Source organism: Charadrius vociferus, unplaced genomic scaffold, assembly GCF_000708025.1.
Source record: "Charadrius vociferus isolate BGI_N301 unplaced genomic scaffold, ASM70802v2 scaffold280, whole genome shotgun sequence".
NCBI classification, from domain to species: domain Eukaryota; kingdom Metazoa; phylum Chordata; class Aves; order Charadriiformes; family Charadriidae; genus Charadrius; species Charadrius vociferus.
In genome coordinates, this window is record NW_009646340.1 from 1,569,751 (window position 1) to 1,583,917 (window position 14,167).

Here is a 14,167-nt window from a genome sequence, read left to right on the forward strand (position 1 = left end):
AGCCGTTTCGGTGCTCTTGGCTGTGGGGGTCGCAGGGCCGCCTCGCAGAGCCGATGCGCGGCTCTCCCACGTTCTGCCCTCGGTGGTGACCTGCCCTGGAGCGAGGGGTTGCTTAACGCACCTCTCCTATGTGTATGCATTTGGTTTGGGCGTCCATAGGGTATCTTAACAAGAGTCTTAGGTCTTCTGAGCTTTAAGGTAAGAGCCCCAACGAGGGGCTTATAAACTTCTAGAGGAGAAGCCGTATTTCTCTTTTTCTGAGCAGTACCTCAGAGGTCTCCAGCAGCGACTGACATCTTCACACGCAACTTTATACCCAACTGAAAACAGTGGGAGACTGAGCATCGCTTTTCCTGCTTTGGGAGCCTCGTCAGCAAGCTGAGGCTTGTTGCTCTGGGAAGGGCTGGCCAAAAAACAGTGTTTGCCTTATTAGAGATGGAGACGGTCGCTGGGAGCGCTGGCCGCAGCGGTGCGGGGCTGCTGGTGGGAAGCTGCTCCCCTGGCAGCACAGCTCTGTGGGATCAAAGCGAACCCGCAGCCCTTGGGTTCCCTCTGGCTCAGCAGCCGGTGGGAGGGAGCCGTCTAGGAGGAATTCAAAGGGAGTTCTCTGGTGGGAAAGTCCTGTTTACCTTCTGAGGAATTAAACTCCATTTTATTTCTGTTGGGCTTTGAGTGTTGAAAGGAACAAATCAGTGTGTGCGGTGTGTTGTGTCCCTCTGGCCGCTCCCCAGGTTTGCAGGGACTCTGTCCTGTGCAGATTACCCCAGCTCAGCTTTTGCACCTGCATTTAAATGTCCCTGAAAAATGTGGGAACTTGGGGCATAGTCCTACCGCTGCTGGTGGGAAGGGCATGGCTGGCAGTGCTGCCGTGGGGCCAGCCCCAGCGTGGGTCTGTGGTTGCTGCATGCGAGCCGAAATCTGTGCCCTGCAGCCTCGGGTCTGTCTTCCTCCGCAGCTGAGCTTTGTGGTTGACCATGAACGCTAGTGGCCCTGGCTATCCGTTAGCCTCTCTCTACGTGGGAGACCTCCACCCAGATGTGACCGAAGCCATGCTCTACGAGAAGTTCTCGCCTGCTGGGCCCATCATGTCCATCCGAGTCTGTCGGGACGTTGCTACGCGCCGATCACTGGGCTATGCCTACATAAACTTCCAGCAGCCTGCGGATGGTAAGCTCCCTGTAACGCAGTCTCCTAACGAGGGCTTGGGGCAGTGCAAGAGAAGAAAGGGTAGGTGATAGAAAAGTGGGTGTGAGTGGATGCATCAGCTGTTGGGGCTTCAGCAATGTGCTCCTCCTGTTGGGTTTTGTTTGTAACTGACCCCAATCTGCTCTCGGATGTTGACCCATCCCACTCCTGTCTCTGCTCTGGCTGAACTTTGGGCTTCTAGGGGGGAGGAAGGTGGTTTGTAAGAGTCTCCACCCTCCATGTGCATATGGAGAAGGGCACCAAAACCTCTTCTGCCCTTCCCCAGAGTAGCCAGCTGCCCACTGGCTCGCAGCATGGGTAAGCGAGGCCCCTCTCCTGGTGGGCATCACGGCGATAAAGCACCGCATGGTGCGGTACCCAACAGGCATTTCATGCTGGAGCGAGGCAGCGGCAATGGGAAGGTGTTGGGTTAGTTACCCTGGAGACCAAAATCCTTACTGGGTAAATGAGTTGGGCACCTGCCAAACTGGAGCTTGCAGTGAAATGGATGATCCCGTGGGAGTTGGATGTGCTGTTGGCAGGGCGGGGGAATAATTAAAAAGGAAGGATTGTTGTGGTGGGAGGGGAGAATAGCGGCCCCTGCCTGGCCCTGCTGCCCTGGGAGGCAGCGCTACCTGTCTCATTTAGGTTAACGAGCTCCTGTCCAGCAGTATCATTGATTCCTGTGCCCGTCTCAGCTGCTGTAGGATGTGAAGGGGATCTGTCTCTGTTATACTCCTCTCTCCCCCTGTTTTCCCTTCCTTGCCAGCTGAACGAGCCCTGGACACCATGAACTTCGAAGTGATCAAAGGCCGTCCCATCCGCATCATGTGGTCGCAGCGGGACCCGGGGCTCAGGAAGTCGGGGGTTGGAAATGTCTTCATCAAGAACCTGGATGACTCCATTGATAACAAAGCCCTGTACGACACCTTCTCTGCCTTTGGAAACATCCTGTCGTGCAAGGTACGTGGGCCCTGCAGGAAAGGGCTTGCTGCAGAGCTGCCCCGTGTCCTTGGCAGTCTGCTGCAGCCACCTGAAATTCACTTTCTTGTGTTAATTCCTACAAAGTTTTCTCTAAATTCCCACTTGCTTTGAAGCCAAAGGGCTCTGTTGTGTTTCCCCTGGGAATGGGGACTTTTCTCCCTGCTCTCCTTCTTCCCAACCCTTGCACAGAGATGTTGTGTGTTGACCTCTCTGAGCTCAGTGGAGCGATGGCACTCGGGTCTTGGTGAGCCACGAGTTCTTGGGCATCATATGTGATGTGTCTGTCCCTGGGCTCGCCCGGCTCCCTGACCTGCTGCCAGCACCCAAACACAGCTCAGCCGCTGCGGGAGTGGGATGTCGGGGAGGACAAATGCCCCTGGAAAGTGAGGGGGAGGGTTTCCTGTGACTTACTCATGTGCAAGCGTGGGGAAAAGCAGTGTCTCTGGGTTTAGGTTTGGGTTTCCCCCCCCCCTCCTCCTTGCTCTGCCTATGTAGGTAGTTTGTGATGAAAATGGATCCCGCGGCTATGGCTTTGTTCACTTTGAGACTCACGAGGCGGCGACTCGGGCCATCGAGACCATGAATGGGATGCTGCTCAACGACCGGAAGGTGTAAGTGCCGGAGAGGAGAGTGTCTCCTCCGCGCTGCGCTTGGCTCTGCTCCTCGCTCGCTCGGGAGGGAGCGCCTGTCCTGCTGGGGCTGCCGCCTCCGGCTGCTCTCTCTCCTCTCTTCCCGCTGCTCTCCAGGCCAGTGAGTCACTCGTGGTCGATGCTGGTGGAAGTGTGATAATGGTTTGGAGCCGTTCCCAACGCTGGGGAAGGAGTCCAACCCCGGGCTGTGTTTTGTTGCTGAGGCGGTGTAAGGAGTGCCCCCAGAGCAGGGCTGGTCCTCCGTCTCAGCTATCAGCATCAGATAATCAGGGCAGGAAGAGGTTTTGTTGTTCTTCAGCTCTCTGCTTACATTGCATCACCTTTATTCTCTACATCTCTGTCTCTGCAAAGGCAAGCGGCTGCCCAAGGGGCTTGGGGGTACCTTGGTGGAAGAGAGCTGGCACTCGGTGGCATTCCTTGGGGTCTTTTGGGGTCTCCTGAGTTGACACCCCCAGTTGCCCCCTGTGTTACCACTCTCCCTGTTTCAGCAGTGCCAAGTGGGCTCTGGGTAGGGGAACCCGAGTGGGTTCCCGGATGGGAAACACCATGGTGGGTTTATGGGTGAGCAAAGCACGGCCTCAGGTGACAGGATCTCTCTTGGCCTGGATCGAGACAGATGTGCCTGTGTCCATCTTCCCTCTGCAGAAGATGTGGAGGGTTTCATGTCCCTTTTCTTGCTTCCTGAAGGTTTGTTGGCCACTTCAAATCCCGCAAAGAGCGTGAGGCCGAGTTTGGGGCTCGGGCGATGGAGTTCACCAATGTCTACATCAAAAACTTTGGGGATGACATGGATGATGACAGACTGCGGGAAATATTCTCCAAGTTTGGTGAGTAAAGTTGTTGAACCAAAATATCCTCATGTCTGACAAACTGGAGCTGGGGCAACTGCAAAGAAAGCTGGGGAGAGCGATTGACGGAAATACCGAGCCCTTTCTCTTGATGGGATCCAGCTTGCTTGAACACCACGTCACTAATGGGCTGCAGTGGCTTAAATTGTCAGGACGTTACATGCACTTTCCTGCAGTGTTGGAGGATAACTTGTATTAGGTGCTATGCTGGAGGGAAAAAAAAGTTTTTTACTTTCTTAGGGAACAAAAGCGGAACTTTTAGTTTTGTTAGTTTTTTTAATTGTTTGAAACCAGTGTGCTGTCTCATTATAGGAGCCCTGGGAGTAAGAGATGCCGAGTCTGATTTTTAAAGCACAAGTGGCTTTTCCAGTTTGCTCCGTTACTGGAGGATGCCTTTTGCCACAGAATTTAGTGTTGTGCCAACCCACGGACCATACTGTTCATGCTTGCCCAGCGTTAGCTCAAGTAGTTGGTGAATACCCTTTGTACAAACACAATATATGTGTTCATATATGAAGTAGATGAGAAACTCTGGCCAAAGAAACTCAGTGCACTGTCTGGAGAAACCACAGAGCCAACGGCGATGTGGACAGCATCCAGGTTGGGATGGATTGCACTCGCTGACACGTGCGGCCTCCCATTCCTGCCTTGTGGTGGGGATCCTGTTGTCTGTCCTCCTGTTGGCTCTTCCATGCTGCCACGGCCGTCTGGTCTCCTTGCTGGACCGGCTTCTCGTGGTGGCTCCTGAGCATGGTGCTGTGTGCCGGCGGCACCCCCTCGGTGGGCACCCTTCTTCCCACGGATACTTTCCTTTCCTCTTGCAGGAAAGACGCTAAGCGTCAAAGTCATGATGGACAACACTGGCCGCTCGAAGGGCTTTGGGTTTGTCAACTTCGAGAAGCACGAAGAAGCCCAGAAGGCAAGAGGCTCCTCGCTACCCAGCTGCTGTCTCAGCCCCATGCTTGTTCCCACCTCTCCTTGGGGGGGAAACCTCACCGGCCTTGTGCTTGCGGGGGTGGCTGGATGGGCAGGACCTGGCAAAGGGGAGCAGAGCTGCTGCCCTGCCCTCGCCCAGGGGGTCTCTGCTCACTGTAGGGATGGACCGGGGTGGTGGGTGAAGAGTAGAGCCGTTGGCTTCCCGCAGCACTCAGAGCCCTCCCCTCTGCTGGCAGGCGGTGGCCGACATGAACGGGAAGGAGATCAACGGGCGGATGGTGTACGTGGGCCGAGCCCAGAAGCGGCTGGAGCGCCAGAGCGAGCTGAAGCGGAAATTTGAGCAGATCAAGCAGGAGCGAGTGAGCAGGTACCAGGTAAGGGCAGAGCGGGATGCTCCATCCTATGGGTCCACCGTGGGCATTTAGGAATGTCCTTGGCTTGGGGACAGCACAGGGCTCTCCAGAGCAGATCAGCGTGCTCCCTTTTGCAATTAAAGACGACGGACACGGGGCTCCAGTCACTGCCTGGTAACGTCCTGGGAAGCAGTATCGGGAAACAGGAGAGATGTCTAAACCCAGGATGGTGTTGGCAGGTGAACAAATGGGTCTGCTCTTTTCCAGAAATTAAAATATTAGTCTGGAAATGAGGCGGCTTCCTGAGGTCTTGGAGCAGCTTCAAGCGGTGGTCTGGGTGCTCTCTTCACTCAGGATGTCTCGCCTGCAAGTAGAGCACATGCCTGGTCCTGGCTCCTCTCCACACCACCGGTCCCGCAGCAGCTCTGGAGCGGATGCATTTGGGTCCACGTGCTCTGGCTGAGCTGCTGGCGAAACATGCATCCAGCTTGAAAAACCACTGTAAGCACTGGGGGTTCGCTGTGCCTTTGGGAGGAGGCTAAGTCGCTTTTCTGCCCGTTTGCAGGGCGTCAACCTGTATGTGAAGAACCTGGATGACGGGATAGACGACGAGAGGCTGAGGAAGGAGTTCTCTCCCTATGGCACCATCACCAGTGCCAAGGTGAGGGATCGGGGCTGTTGTTGGGGTGGGCTGGCCGGTGCGCTCAGCCCTGGGAAGTGGATCGGGATTATCGTCCTGATGAGTTACGGTTCCCTGCTGATGGCTTGTATCTCAAGCCAAGTCTGAAGGACATGCCACTTGTACCCCCTGCTGTCCTGAGGAGCTTATTGATTCAGCAAATATCTTGTAGCTTTGCTGAGTGACCCCAGCTCTGGTGAGGGACAGGGCACGGGACCTTAAAGCCATATCATTCTGAATATTGCACAGCCGCTCTGTGTTTCAGGACCAATGTGACACTGGTACAAATGGAAATGACCCAAAAGCCACCTCGCTCTGGGGAGAGCAGGGTCTGCCTGGCTGACAGGCTGGTGGTTTGCCTTTTGGAAAAAAAACCACTAAAAGTGTCGGTCTTGCCCCCAGGGCGGGTGCCAAGCTTCTCTTGAAGGCTGTGCGTGCGGGTGCGGAGGGATGGTCTGGCTTTAAGGTCAGATACCTGTAACCTGCCAGCTGCTGGGGACAGATGCTGCCTGGCCCTCGGGCAGCGCACAGTGTCCCACTGACCCCCAGCCCCTGCTGGCTCCTGTGGCATTAAGCACCGGAGCATTGCTGGCCCGTGGGCACAGCCCCCCGGGGGACCACAGGCTGCAGATCTTAGGCTTGCCCAGACTCTGCCATCTTCATTTCCCAAACCTACTGGTTTTGCCTGAGCAAATCCTCCACTTCCCTGGAGACACCTCTCCGTGGAGCCCCACGGGCACAGCTCCATCTGTCCCACCCTGGGTGTGGGGGCTGCATTGGGGTGCCTGCGGGTCCCACCCATCCCCCCTCCCCCCCCCCCATCCCCCTGCCGTGCTGCGCTTCGCGGGTGCTGCAGCGATCTGTGGACTTAGCTGTCTTGTTCTAATCCAATTTTAGGTGATGACAGAGGGTGGCCACAGCAAAGGGTTTGGGTTTGTATGTTTTTCCTCCCCAGAAGAGGCTACCAAGGCCGTGACGGAAATGAACGGGCGGATCGTCAGCACCAAACCTCTCTACGTCGCGCTCGCTCAAAGGAAAGAGGAGCGGAAAGCAATCCTCACCAACCAGTACATGCAGAGATTAGCCACCATGAGGGCACTGCCTGGCCCTCTCCTGGGCTCCTTCCAGCCCCCCCCGGGCTACTTCCTACCCCCCATCCCCCAGGTGAGTCCCCATTCTCGAATGGCAGCCTCGCACCGGGACCCCAATTTGCCCTGGGCTGGAGGAGGGGGGTGGCAGTCGGGCAGAGGAGCTCCTGTATCTCTAGTTTGTGCGGCCCCGATCGCACGCCGGTGTCTGTGCCGGGCTGCTGCATACACGGCAGGGCTTGCCGAAACGCTGGTGGGCTGCGGGTGCTCCAGGCAATGGGCTGGGGATTTAGTAGCCACTGGCTCCTCAGAGGAGGGAACTAAGGAGGAGTTTGGTGGGAGGCTGTGAACACGGAGAAAAGAGTCCACTGATGAAAGGAAGGGAGGGAGAAGGGTTGCGGAGGCGCAAGAGCTGGTGGGGAGGAGATTAGCGGAGCTGCTGGAGGACACGCGAGCAGCAGGACTGGGGTTCGATCTTTAAAGTGCTCGGGCACGCTGCAGAGCATGGTTTTGGCTCGTCTGTCTGTGCATGGCGGCCACTGAGATGCTCTGTGTTAGATCTGGCTCAGCTCCCAAGTCACCCTGGACAACGTGTTCTCCTTTCCTAGCCACAAACCAGAGCTACCTTCTACAGCCCCAGTCCAGTTGTCCCAGTCCGTCCTGCCACTCGCTGGAGTGCGCAGCCCTCCCGGCCTCCCCGTGAGTCAGCCTGCCTCTCCCCGGGGGCTCTCGGTGCGAGCTGGGCTCGGTTAGGGACTGAGGGTCTCTAAAAGCAGCACGAAGCGTGTGACCACAGGGGGCTGTTGCTCGGAGAAGCGTGCGGGGGTTTGGTGCAGGGGTCACGGTGATGGGCACTGGGGGATGAGCCATTGGGGTTGACCCCAGAGGTGAGGTGCTCCTGAGCTTTCCCCAGCTGTGGTCAATATCCTCCACATCTCCTTCCACACCTTTGCTACCAAGAAGCTTTATTAATCGTGCCGCATCTCTACAGCAGCGTATCCTGCAGCCACCCCCATCCTGAGGGCTGCCGCGCCGCCCCGGCGCCTGCTGTCCAACATCAGCACCATGAGACAGGCTTCCACCCAGGTGCCCCGTGTGCCCTCCCAGGCTCAGAGAGTGGGTGAGTGGGGGAAGGAACCAGCTCAGACATCACCATAGTGGCTGGGCATTGGCAAGGGTGCTTGCTGCAAGCTTGGGTCTACCTCCAAAGGTGGATCGGTTTGTGGGATTGCTTGTGGAGGAGTCCGGATGGTGCCCTCAGATGTGATGGGACTGGAACAGTGTCTGTAGTAAATAAGTGTGCAACTTATGGGGAAGGTTGTGGTCTTTAGGTAATGGGACAGGTCTCTGATGTGCAGATTGGTCTAATTGGCTGCTGTTCCTTGAATACGTTCATTAAAGATGATGATGATGCAGCCACAACACCCTGGGCTTAGTGCTCAGCCGAGGTGGAGGTTGGGAAAGGACCTCTTGGGCAGAAGCAGAGGTTCTTACAGGCTCTGGCTGAATCACTGCCAAGGCCAAGCCTCCAGTAAAACACACTCATGTTAGAGGTGTTTGGAACTATGGCACAAGAACCAGCCCTCGCTGGCATCCCCAGTGCCTGGCTGTGCTGGGGCTGTCCCTGCATCCCCGGGGTGTCCCCTCCACCTTGCCAGCACAACACAGCCATGCTCCTGCAGGGCTGGTGGGGTGGTGACCGAACTGCTGTCCTGCACGTGGTGGCCAGAGCATTCCTCACCTTGAGAGTGCATCAACCCCGTGTCTGTCCCATCACCCCTCTACCTTTTGTCTGAGTGAGGAAGGGGAAGATGCTTGCCAGGGTTTGCAGTGTAGCCCCCTCTGAGGGTCATCCATGGATGGGCAGAGGAGAGCCAAAGGTAGTCCAGGGTGGAAGTTGCCCACCTTGTGAGCAGGTGAAGGTCTGAGATCCCCCAACACGTGGGACTATCTGGTGGGGCAGTGTCTACTTACAACCCTCATGGTTTTGTGCAATTTAGCCCAAGATGGTCCTTGGCGTTGAGTCTCTTATCCCTGAAACGAGCAGGGGACCAGGAGGGCTGTCTCTGGTTTGTCCCCTCTACGTTTGCCCTCACCCTCTGGTCCCTCTGTCCATCCCTCCCTGCAGGAGGGGACGCAGGGTGGACGGGGGGCACTTGCTCTTGCAGCCCACCCTCCCCGGTGCTGTGCCCATCCTCCGCTGCTGATGCAGACAGGCATTTCTGGAGGAGAGACAACAAGGCGTAGGTACATCTGCCAGCTCTCCTGCCCTCTGCACAAAACCAGACCACCCCAGCCCAGTGGGCAGGATGGCAGCGCCCTGCCTGTCCCGGGGAAGCTGCCTTTGACCTGGGGGCCGCTTTGAGGCCGTGGGGGGATTTTCCAGTTGAGCATGCCGCCCTCTGTCTTCAGCCTCCCCAGTGCAGGCATGTGTTTAATGGGCTCCTCCTTAAAAATGTTCCTGTCCCCATTGCAGCCAACATCGGGACGCAGACGGTCAGCGCTCGGGTGCCCTCCTCGCCCACGCTGCCGCGGGGTGCCCCGCAGTACAAGTACTCCTCGGCCGTCAGGAACGTCCAGCCGATGGGGCACATGTCACCCGTAGCAGCTTCACAGGTAACTGCTCTGCGGGCTTTGATGCGGCCACCGCACCACGCGTCAGTCCTGGTCCCGCTGTGGGTTAGCGCGGCTGTGGGCCCCGGGCAGCCCCATGGCTCTGTTTATGACTCGTGTAATGGGAACCTTTCCCAGGGGCTGCTGGGGCAACTGGAGCTATGGATCCAGCAGCCACTCAGCTGTGATGCCTGTCTCTGGCTTTCCTGGAAGCCGGTGTTTGGACACAACCAGGCAATGCCGGAGTCTGTGTCAGCAGCTCAGAAGGGTGAAATGTCCCACTGGGTTTGGGGACCAGCACTGTTCCTGCCAGCCAGGTAGCTCCTGCATCGTTTCCAGCATTTCAGATTGATACTCTTCTCTGTTTTGTGGTGGTTTTGTGGTTGTTTTTTTTTGTTGTTGTTGTTGTGGTTTTGTTTGTTATTTTCCTCCAGGTGGGCGAACCTGCTGTGCATGTCCAGGGGCAGGAGCCGCTGACGGCATCCATGCTTGCAGCAGCCCCTCCTCAGGAGCAGAAGCAAATGATAGGTGGGTGTCACGGTTGCTCTGCTGGAGCCGGTCCAGCTGCGGGGCCGTGGGCGCACGCCAGGGCGCGCAGACTTGCACGCACCGGGGAAAACTTAGCTGCTAGGAAAAGCTGCAGACCTCTGTGGGCTTACTGTGATATTACGCTACTTTAACAAGAAATAATGCAGGCTGTGTTGGAAGGGTATGGAAGCAGCAGAACCTCTCCCTGTCTATATTAGCTGCCTGGCAGTGAGACGGCGTCTGGCGAAGCTCTGCAGGAGAGGTGGCTCCATCCTGCCCATGCTGCCGGGCTGTGCCAGGGCATTTGGGATTCCCTTGAACCCTGAGCCATCCTGCATTGCCGCTCTCGGGTGCTGATGAATGGCTTGGTGGCTGCAGGGGCCAGCACCAGCTCTGAGCAAGAGAGGGCTGGGAGCAGAGTAATTTGGGGAGGGAAGAGGGAGGCATGTGCACGGGGCTGTGGCATGCTGGCTAAACTGGGTGGGGAATCTGGCAGTGAAATAATTTCCATGCTGGAGGATGGCATGGCAGGAGGAGGGCAATGAGCATTGTCCCTGGCCAGTCAGAGGTGGCTTTCCTCTTCCACAGCGGTTTCCTTGTATGGCTTTCCTTCCTGGTAAACGTGCCCTGTAGGTAGGGCTAATTCTCCCAGTTGTGTGGGACTGGGAGCATTTTGCCTGCAAACACTGTTGCTGTGACATACTGGAGTGGGTTTGTTGGTGAGCAGTGCTTTTTCCACCTCCATCCCCACCCTTGTGTCCCTTCTCAGTTGGAAGGACGGAGCTGGGAGGGCAGGAGGGCTCGCACTGGGAGCGAGAATACGGGAGGGCTTGCACAGCGCTGATGTCCTCCCTGGTGTCTGGAGCAGGTGAGCGCCTCTACCCTCTGATCCATGCGATGCATCCCTCGCTGGCCGGCAAGATCACTGGGATGCTGCTGGAGATAGACAACTCCGAGCTGCTGCTGCTCCTGGAGTCCCCCGACTCCCTGCGCTCCAAGGTAGGAGGCAGTCAGTGCCCAAACAAATCGCATCCCAAAGGGCTAACGACCTGCTGCTGCAAGGGAAGGTGGCCGTGGCCCAGAAGACGGGCCAAGGACACTGGTAGCCACAGGGAGAGCAAGTAGCTCCTTTTTTTTTTGTTTTTTTTTAAAAATGTGCAGAAAGGGCCCCGGGTTGATGGCACCGCACCCAGTGCCTGAACGCCTGCAGCAAAAGGAGCAGCTCAGAGCAGCTCCCTGAAAACACGGGTCGAGCTCCGAGGGTGGTTTGGCGGTGGCTGGGAAGTGAGAGGGGAGAAGCGGGGTGGGTGTCGCTCCCTGGAAGGAGATAGGGAGGTGCCCTTTCCTGAGAATAGAAACCAGATAAACGCTGCCTCTCCACAGCATTTCTTCAGCTTCCTCCTTAATCCTGGTGAATATTCAGCTTTGGTTCCCATCAAAACAGTTGCAGTGAATTCACTGCCTCTCCTTGTTGCTCCTTGGAGTCGGGATTCACCTTCACCCTTTCCCTGATGTTTTTTTGAAGAAGCCGGGGCTCTGCTGGGTGGCGTCAGGCAGCTTCACCTGCGGAGAAGTCTGGTTTCTCTCTGACAAGTTCTGACTCCTGTAGAAAAGGAGAGATGCCCCAGCGTTTCCCTAGGGAAGAGACAGAAGGGGTCTTTAGGCTGATCAGTCTCCTGCAGAAGCAGCAGACTTTAATAATAATTATTATAAAATTCAAGTCCTTTACCTCTTGGAGGTGGGTCTGCGCAGAGACCAGATTGGGAGCGGGAATACTGCGCTCCTTGTGCAGTGCGCTCCTACATTGGAGCCACTCAACTTCTCCCCGCCTTGTGTTCTCTGTCGTAAGATCGAGGAAGCGGTTGCTGTTCTCCAGGCACACCAGGAAAAAAAAACAGGTCTCGTACATCCCTGCCGTGATTCCGGGTAGGTGCGAGGAGCTGTCGCAAGTGTCGGTGTGTGCGTGGTGTCCTCAGGGTCTTTGTTTTCTGACTGTGAAACTGGAGCTTGGGGTTCTTGTCCAGACCAAGTATGGCTTGATAAGCAATGTAAGTATCTGTGACTGTAATATTCGACTTCTTAAATTGTATCCTTCATTTTCCGGACTTAATTGTACTGCAGAGACGTGGCTCTGCATGGTTTTTCCTATGTTCATGAGGGCAATGACTGTGCAACCAGAAAGGAAGATAGGACGGGACCTTGCTTTTCTGTATTTCTAGTGGGGACTGGCACAATCTTTCCTGGGATGTCCCAATGTTTTTTTTTTTCAGAACTGTGTCAGTAGATACCCTGTAAAATATTGGTGGTCCTGTGTGGGCTTCATCAGGAGAGCTGGCTCTGCTGCTGAGGGTAGGACAGGCCTATTAACAAGCAGTTCAGACCCTCATGTACCCCTTTGAAGATAAGATTTTCTTGACTTGTGATTGCAAGGAAACTGTGCGTTAGTCCAAGTTCAGGTGAATTCTTGTCTGGATGAAATTGTTCCTTTATCAGTTGCAAATTGCATATGTGGGTTCTTTGGGGTTTTTTTGTAGACTTCAGGACTGCGAGCGAGCCCTGCGAACGCTGCCTTTGGAGAACAGCAGCAGCAACCCCACCGTGCTTTTGGAATCGTGCCCGTACAGTGACCCTGGCTTGTCTTCAATGCCCCGTCCAATTTTTTTTTGTGTGTATTGTAAACCGTGCAGAATCGCTTCTTCCTGCACCTGTAAAAAAAATCACCCATGTTAATTCTCTTCTTGCTACTGAAAGCATCTTCTGAAATGTAGTGTGGAACCCAGCCTGGTTCAGTTGCCCAGGAAATGACAAGTGCTGATGAATCATCACTTTTAGTGAATTTATTGGGTTCTGTAGTTTTATTTGTTCCTGTAGCTGACACTAATAAAGAACTGATGCTTCCACCCCCAAAGCATGGGCTAGTTCCCTTTGCAGAAGGAAAGCAAATATTTTTTTCTCTGTTTCATGCAGGCGGAGGGATGGACCCAGGTCAGGCTGCTGTAATTAGTGTTTGAAGTTTGTGATGCTAGTGGGGCAGCAGTCCTGAGAGCTGACAGCAAGGGACATATAGGATTAAATGAACAAATTCCCAGCCAACAGGCTCTCCTGACCCTTTCCGACTTTCTAGGAGGGTTGTTTTAAGCAAATTGCACACCATCTACCTGGATTTTATCCTTTCTAGCTAGCCATTTTTTAATTCCTTTTAAAAGTCATCATCTTCCTGTGGTTCTCATCTTGTAATGGACCTTGTATGCCTGCAGGAGTACTGCCACCCAGTGCCTTCTGCTGGTCACCATGCTGCGTGTGTGTGCGCTGCGGTGCACGAGACCCAGCTTTTGAGGTGTTACGGAGTAGCTGTAAAGCAAAAGTTGCTTCTCTGACGTGTGTTCCTGACCAGGGGTTTCGAGGAGTCACTGATGGGCCTGAAAACATTCCGAACCGCATTGTGTCCCCCCGGGGTGCTCCCTGCTTGCAGGAGTGGCTGGGACCCATCGTTACTATGTTCTGCCCTCTGCGCCTCTCCCACAGCACGTCGCTGCGTCACCCTGGCCTTAATGCTCTGCTCTTCCTATTTAGGAAAGGAATTTCAGTCCCCAGAGGCTCCTTGGTACTTGAGACTGAAGCATTGACCTCACTTGACTGGTTCCTTGAGCAGACAGGAGCACACCGCCACCAGCACCACCTACCCTCTTCCTGTCCACCCCGTGTGCTGGTGTTGCCATCTCGTTCTGCCTTCTGTGCTGTGTCATACTCTCGCTTCAGCTCACTGCTGAGTCATCCCTCCTACCTCTTGTTTTCCTTCCAACATTTTAATAGAATTGCTTACACATTTGCTCCTGCACGGTGTCTGTTCTGCTCAGCTGCGACTCTTCCCTGGGGCTTTTCATCATTCCTTGTTCTTGCCTTTTTTTTTTTTTTCTCCAATTCTTCTCCCGACCTCCTTAAGTATTTCTTTTCCTCATAGTAGGTGCCTCAGCCTGAGCTGTGCGCTATTTAGGTATCTCCTCCTCAGTGAGATGCTTATAAAGGACTTTAATCCACTTAATATACAGGACCTTCACTTGATATTTCTCCCAAAATGTAACTGGCTGGAAGCTTTTATGCTTTGTCTCTAGAGGAAAAATGTTTATCCGCATGAGTGTAATTCATATAAGGAGCTGGAACAGAACTGTAAGGTAAGGTAAACTCCATTCAGCTGTTGGCTAGTTTGTCTGCAACCTTTTTTTCAGGTGTAACGGGCAAGTTCAGATATGCCTGTGACACCACCTACAGTGCCAGACGTCTTGGCTTGAGAAGACAGCTGTAA

At 55.0% G+C, this 14,167-nt stretch overlaps 1 protein-coding gene across 1 annotated transcript; it reads left to right on the forward strand.

Annotated features, from left to right (window-relative positions):
• Positions 1-974: 974 nt before the first annotated feature.
• Positions 975-14,167, forward strand: PABPC1L (poly(A) binding protein, cytoplasmic 1-like). Its single transcript, XM_009890646.1, has 16 exons — positions 975-1,167; positions 1,955-2,148; positions 2,665-2,780; positions 3,507-3,646; positions 4,492-4,586; positions 4,840-4,977; positions 5,522-5,617; positions 6,533-6,799; positions 7,332-7,422; positions 7,718-7,843; positions 9,200-9,339; positions 9,771-9,864; positions 10,733-10,863; positions 11,714-11,790; positions 12,399-12,496; positions 14,091-14,167. The coding sequence occupies exons 1-16, from the start codon at positions 975-977 to the stop codon at positions 14,165-14,167; spliced, it is 2,073 nt and encodes a 690-aa protein (XP_009888948.1).

Coding starts and splice junctions, on each gene's coding strand:
- PABPC1L (XM_009890646.1), top strand. CDS start 975: ATGAACGCTAGTGGCCCTGGCTATCCGTTAGCCTCTCTCTACGTGGGA. Junction 2,149..2,664: donor GAAACATCCTGTCGTGCAAG/GTACGTGGGCCC, acceptor CTGCCTATGTAG/GTAGTTTGTGATGAAAATGG. Junction 9,340..9,770: donor CACCCGTAGCAGCTTCACAG/GTAACTGCTCTG, acceptor ATTTTCCTCCAG/GTGGGCGAACCTGCTGTGCA.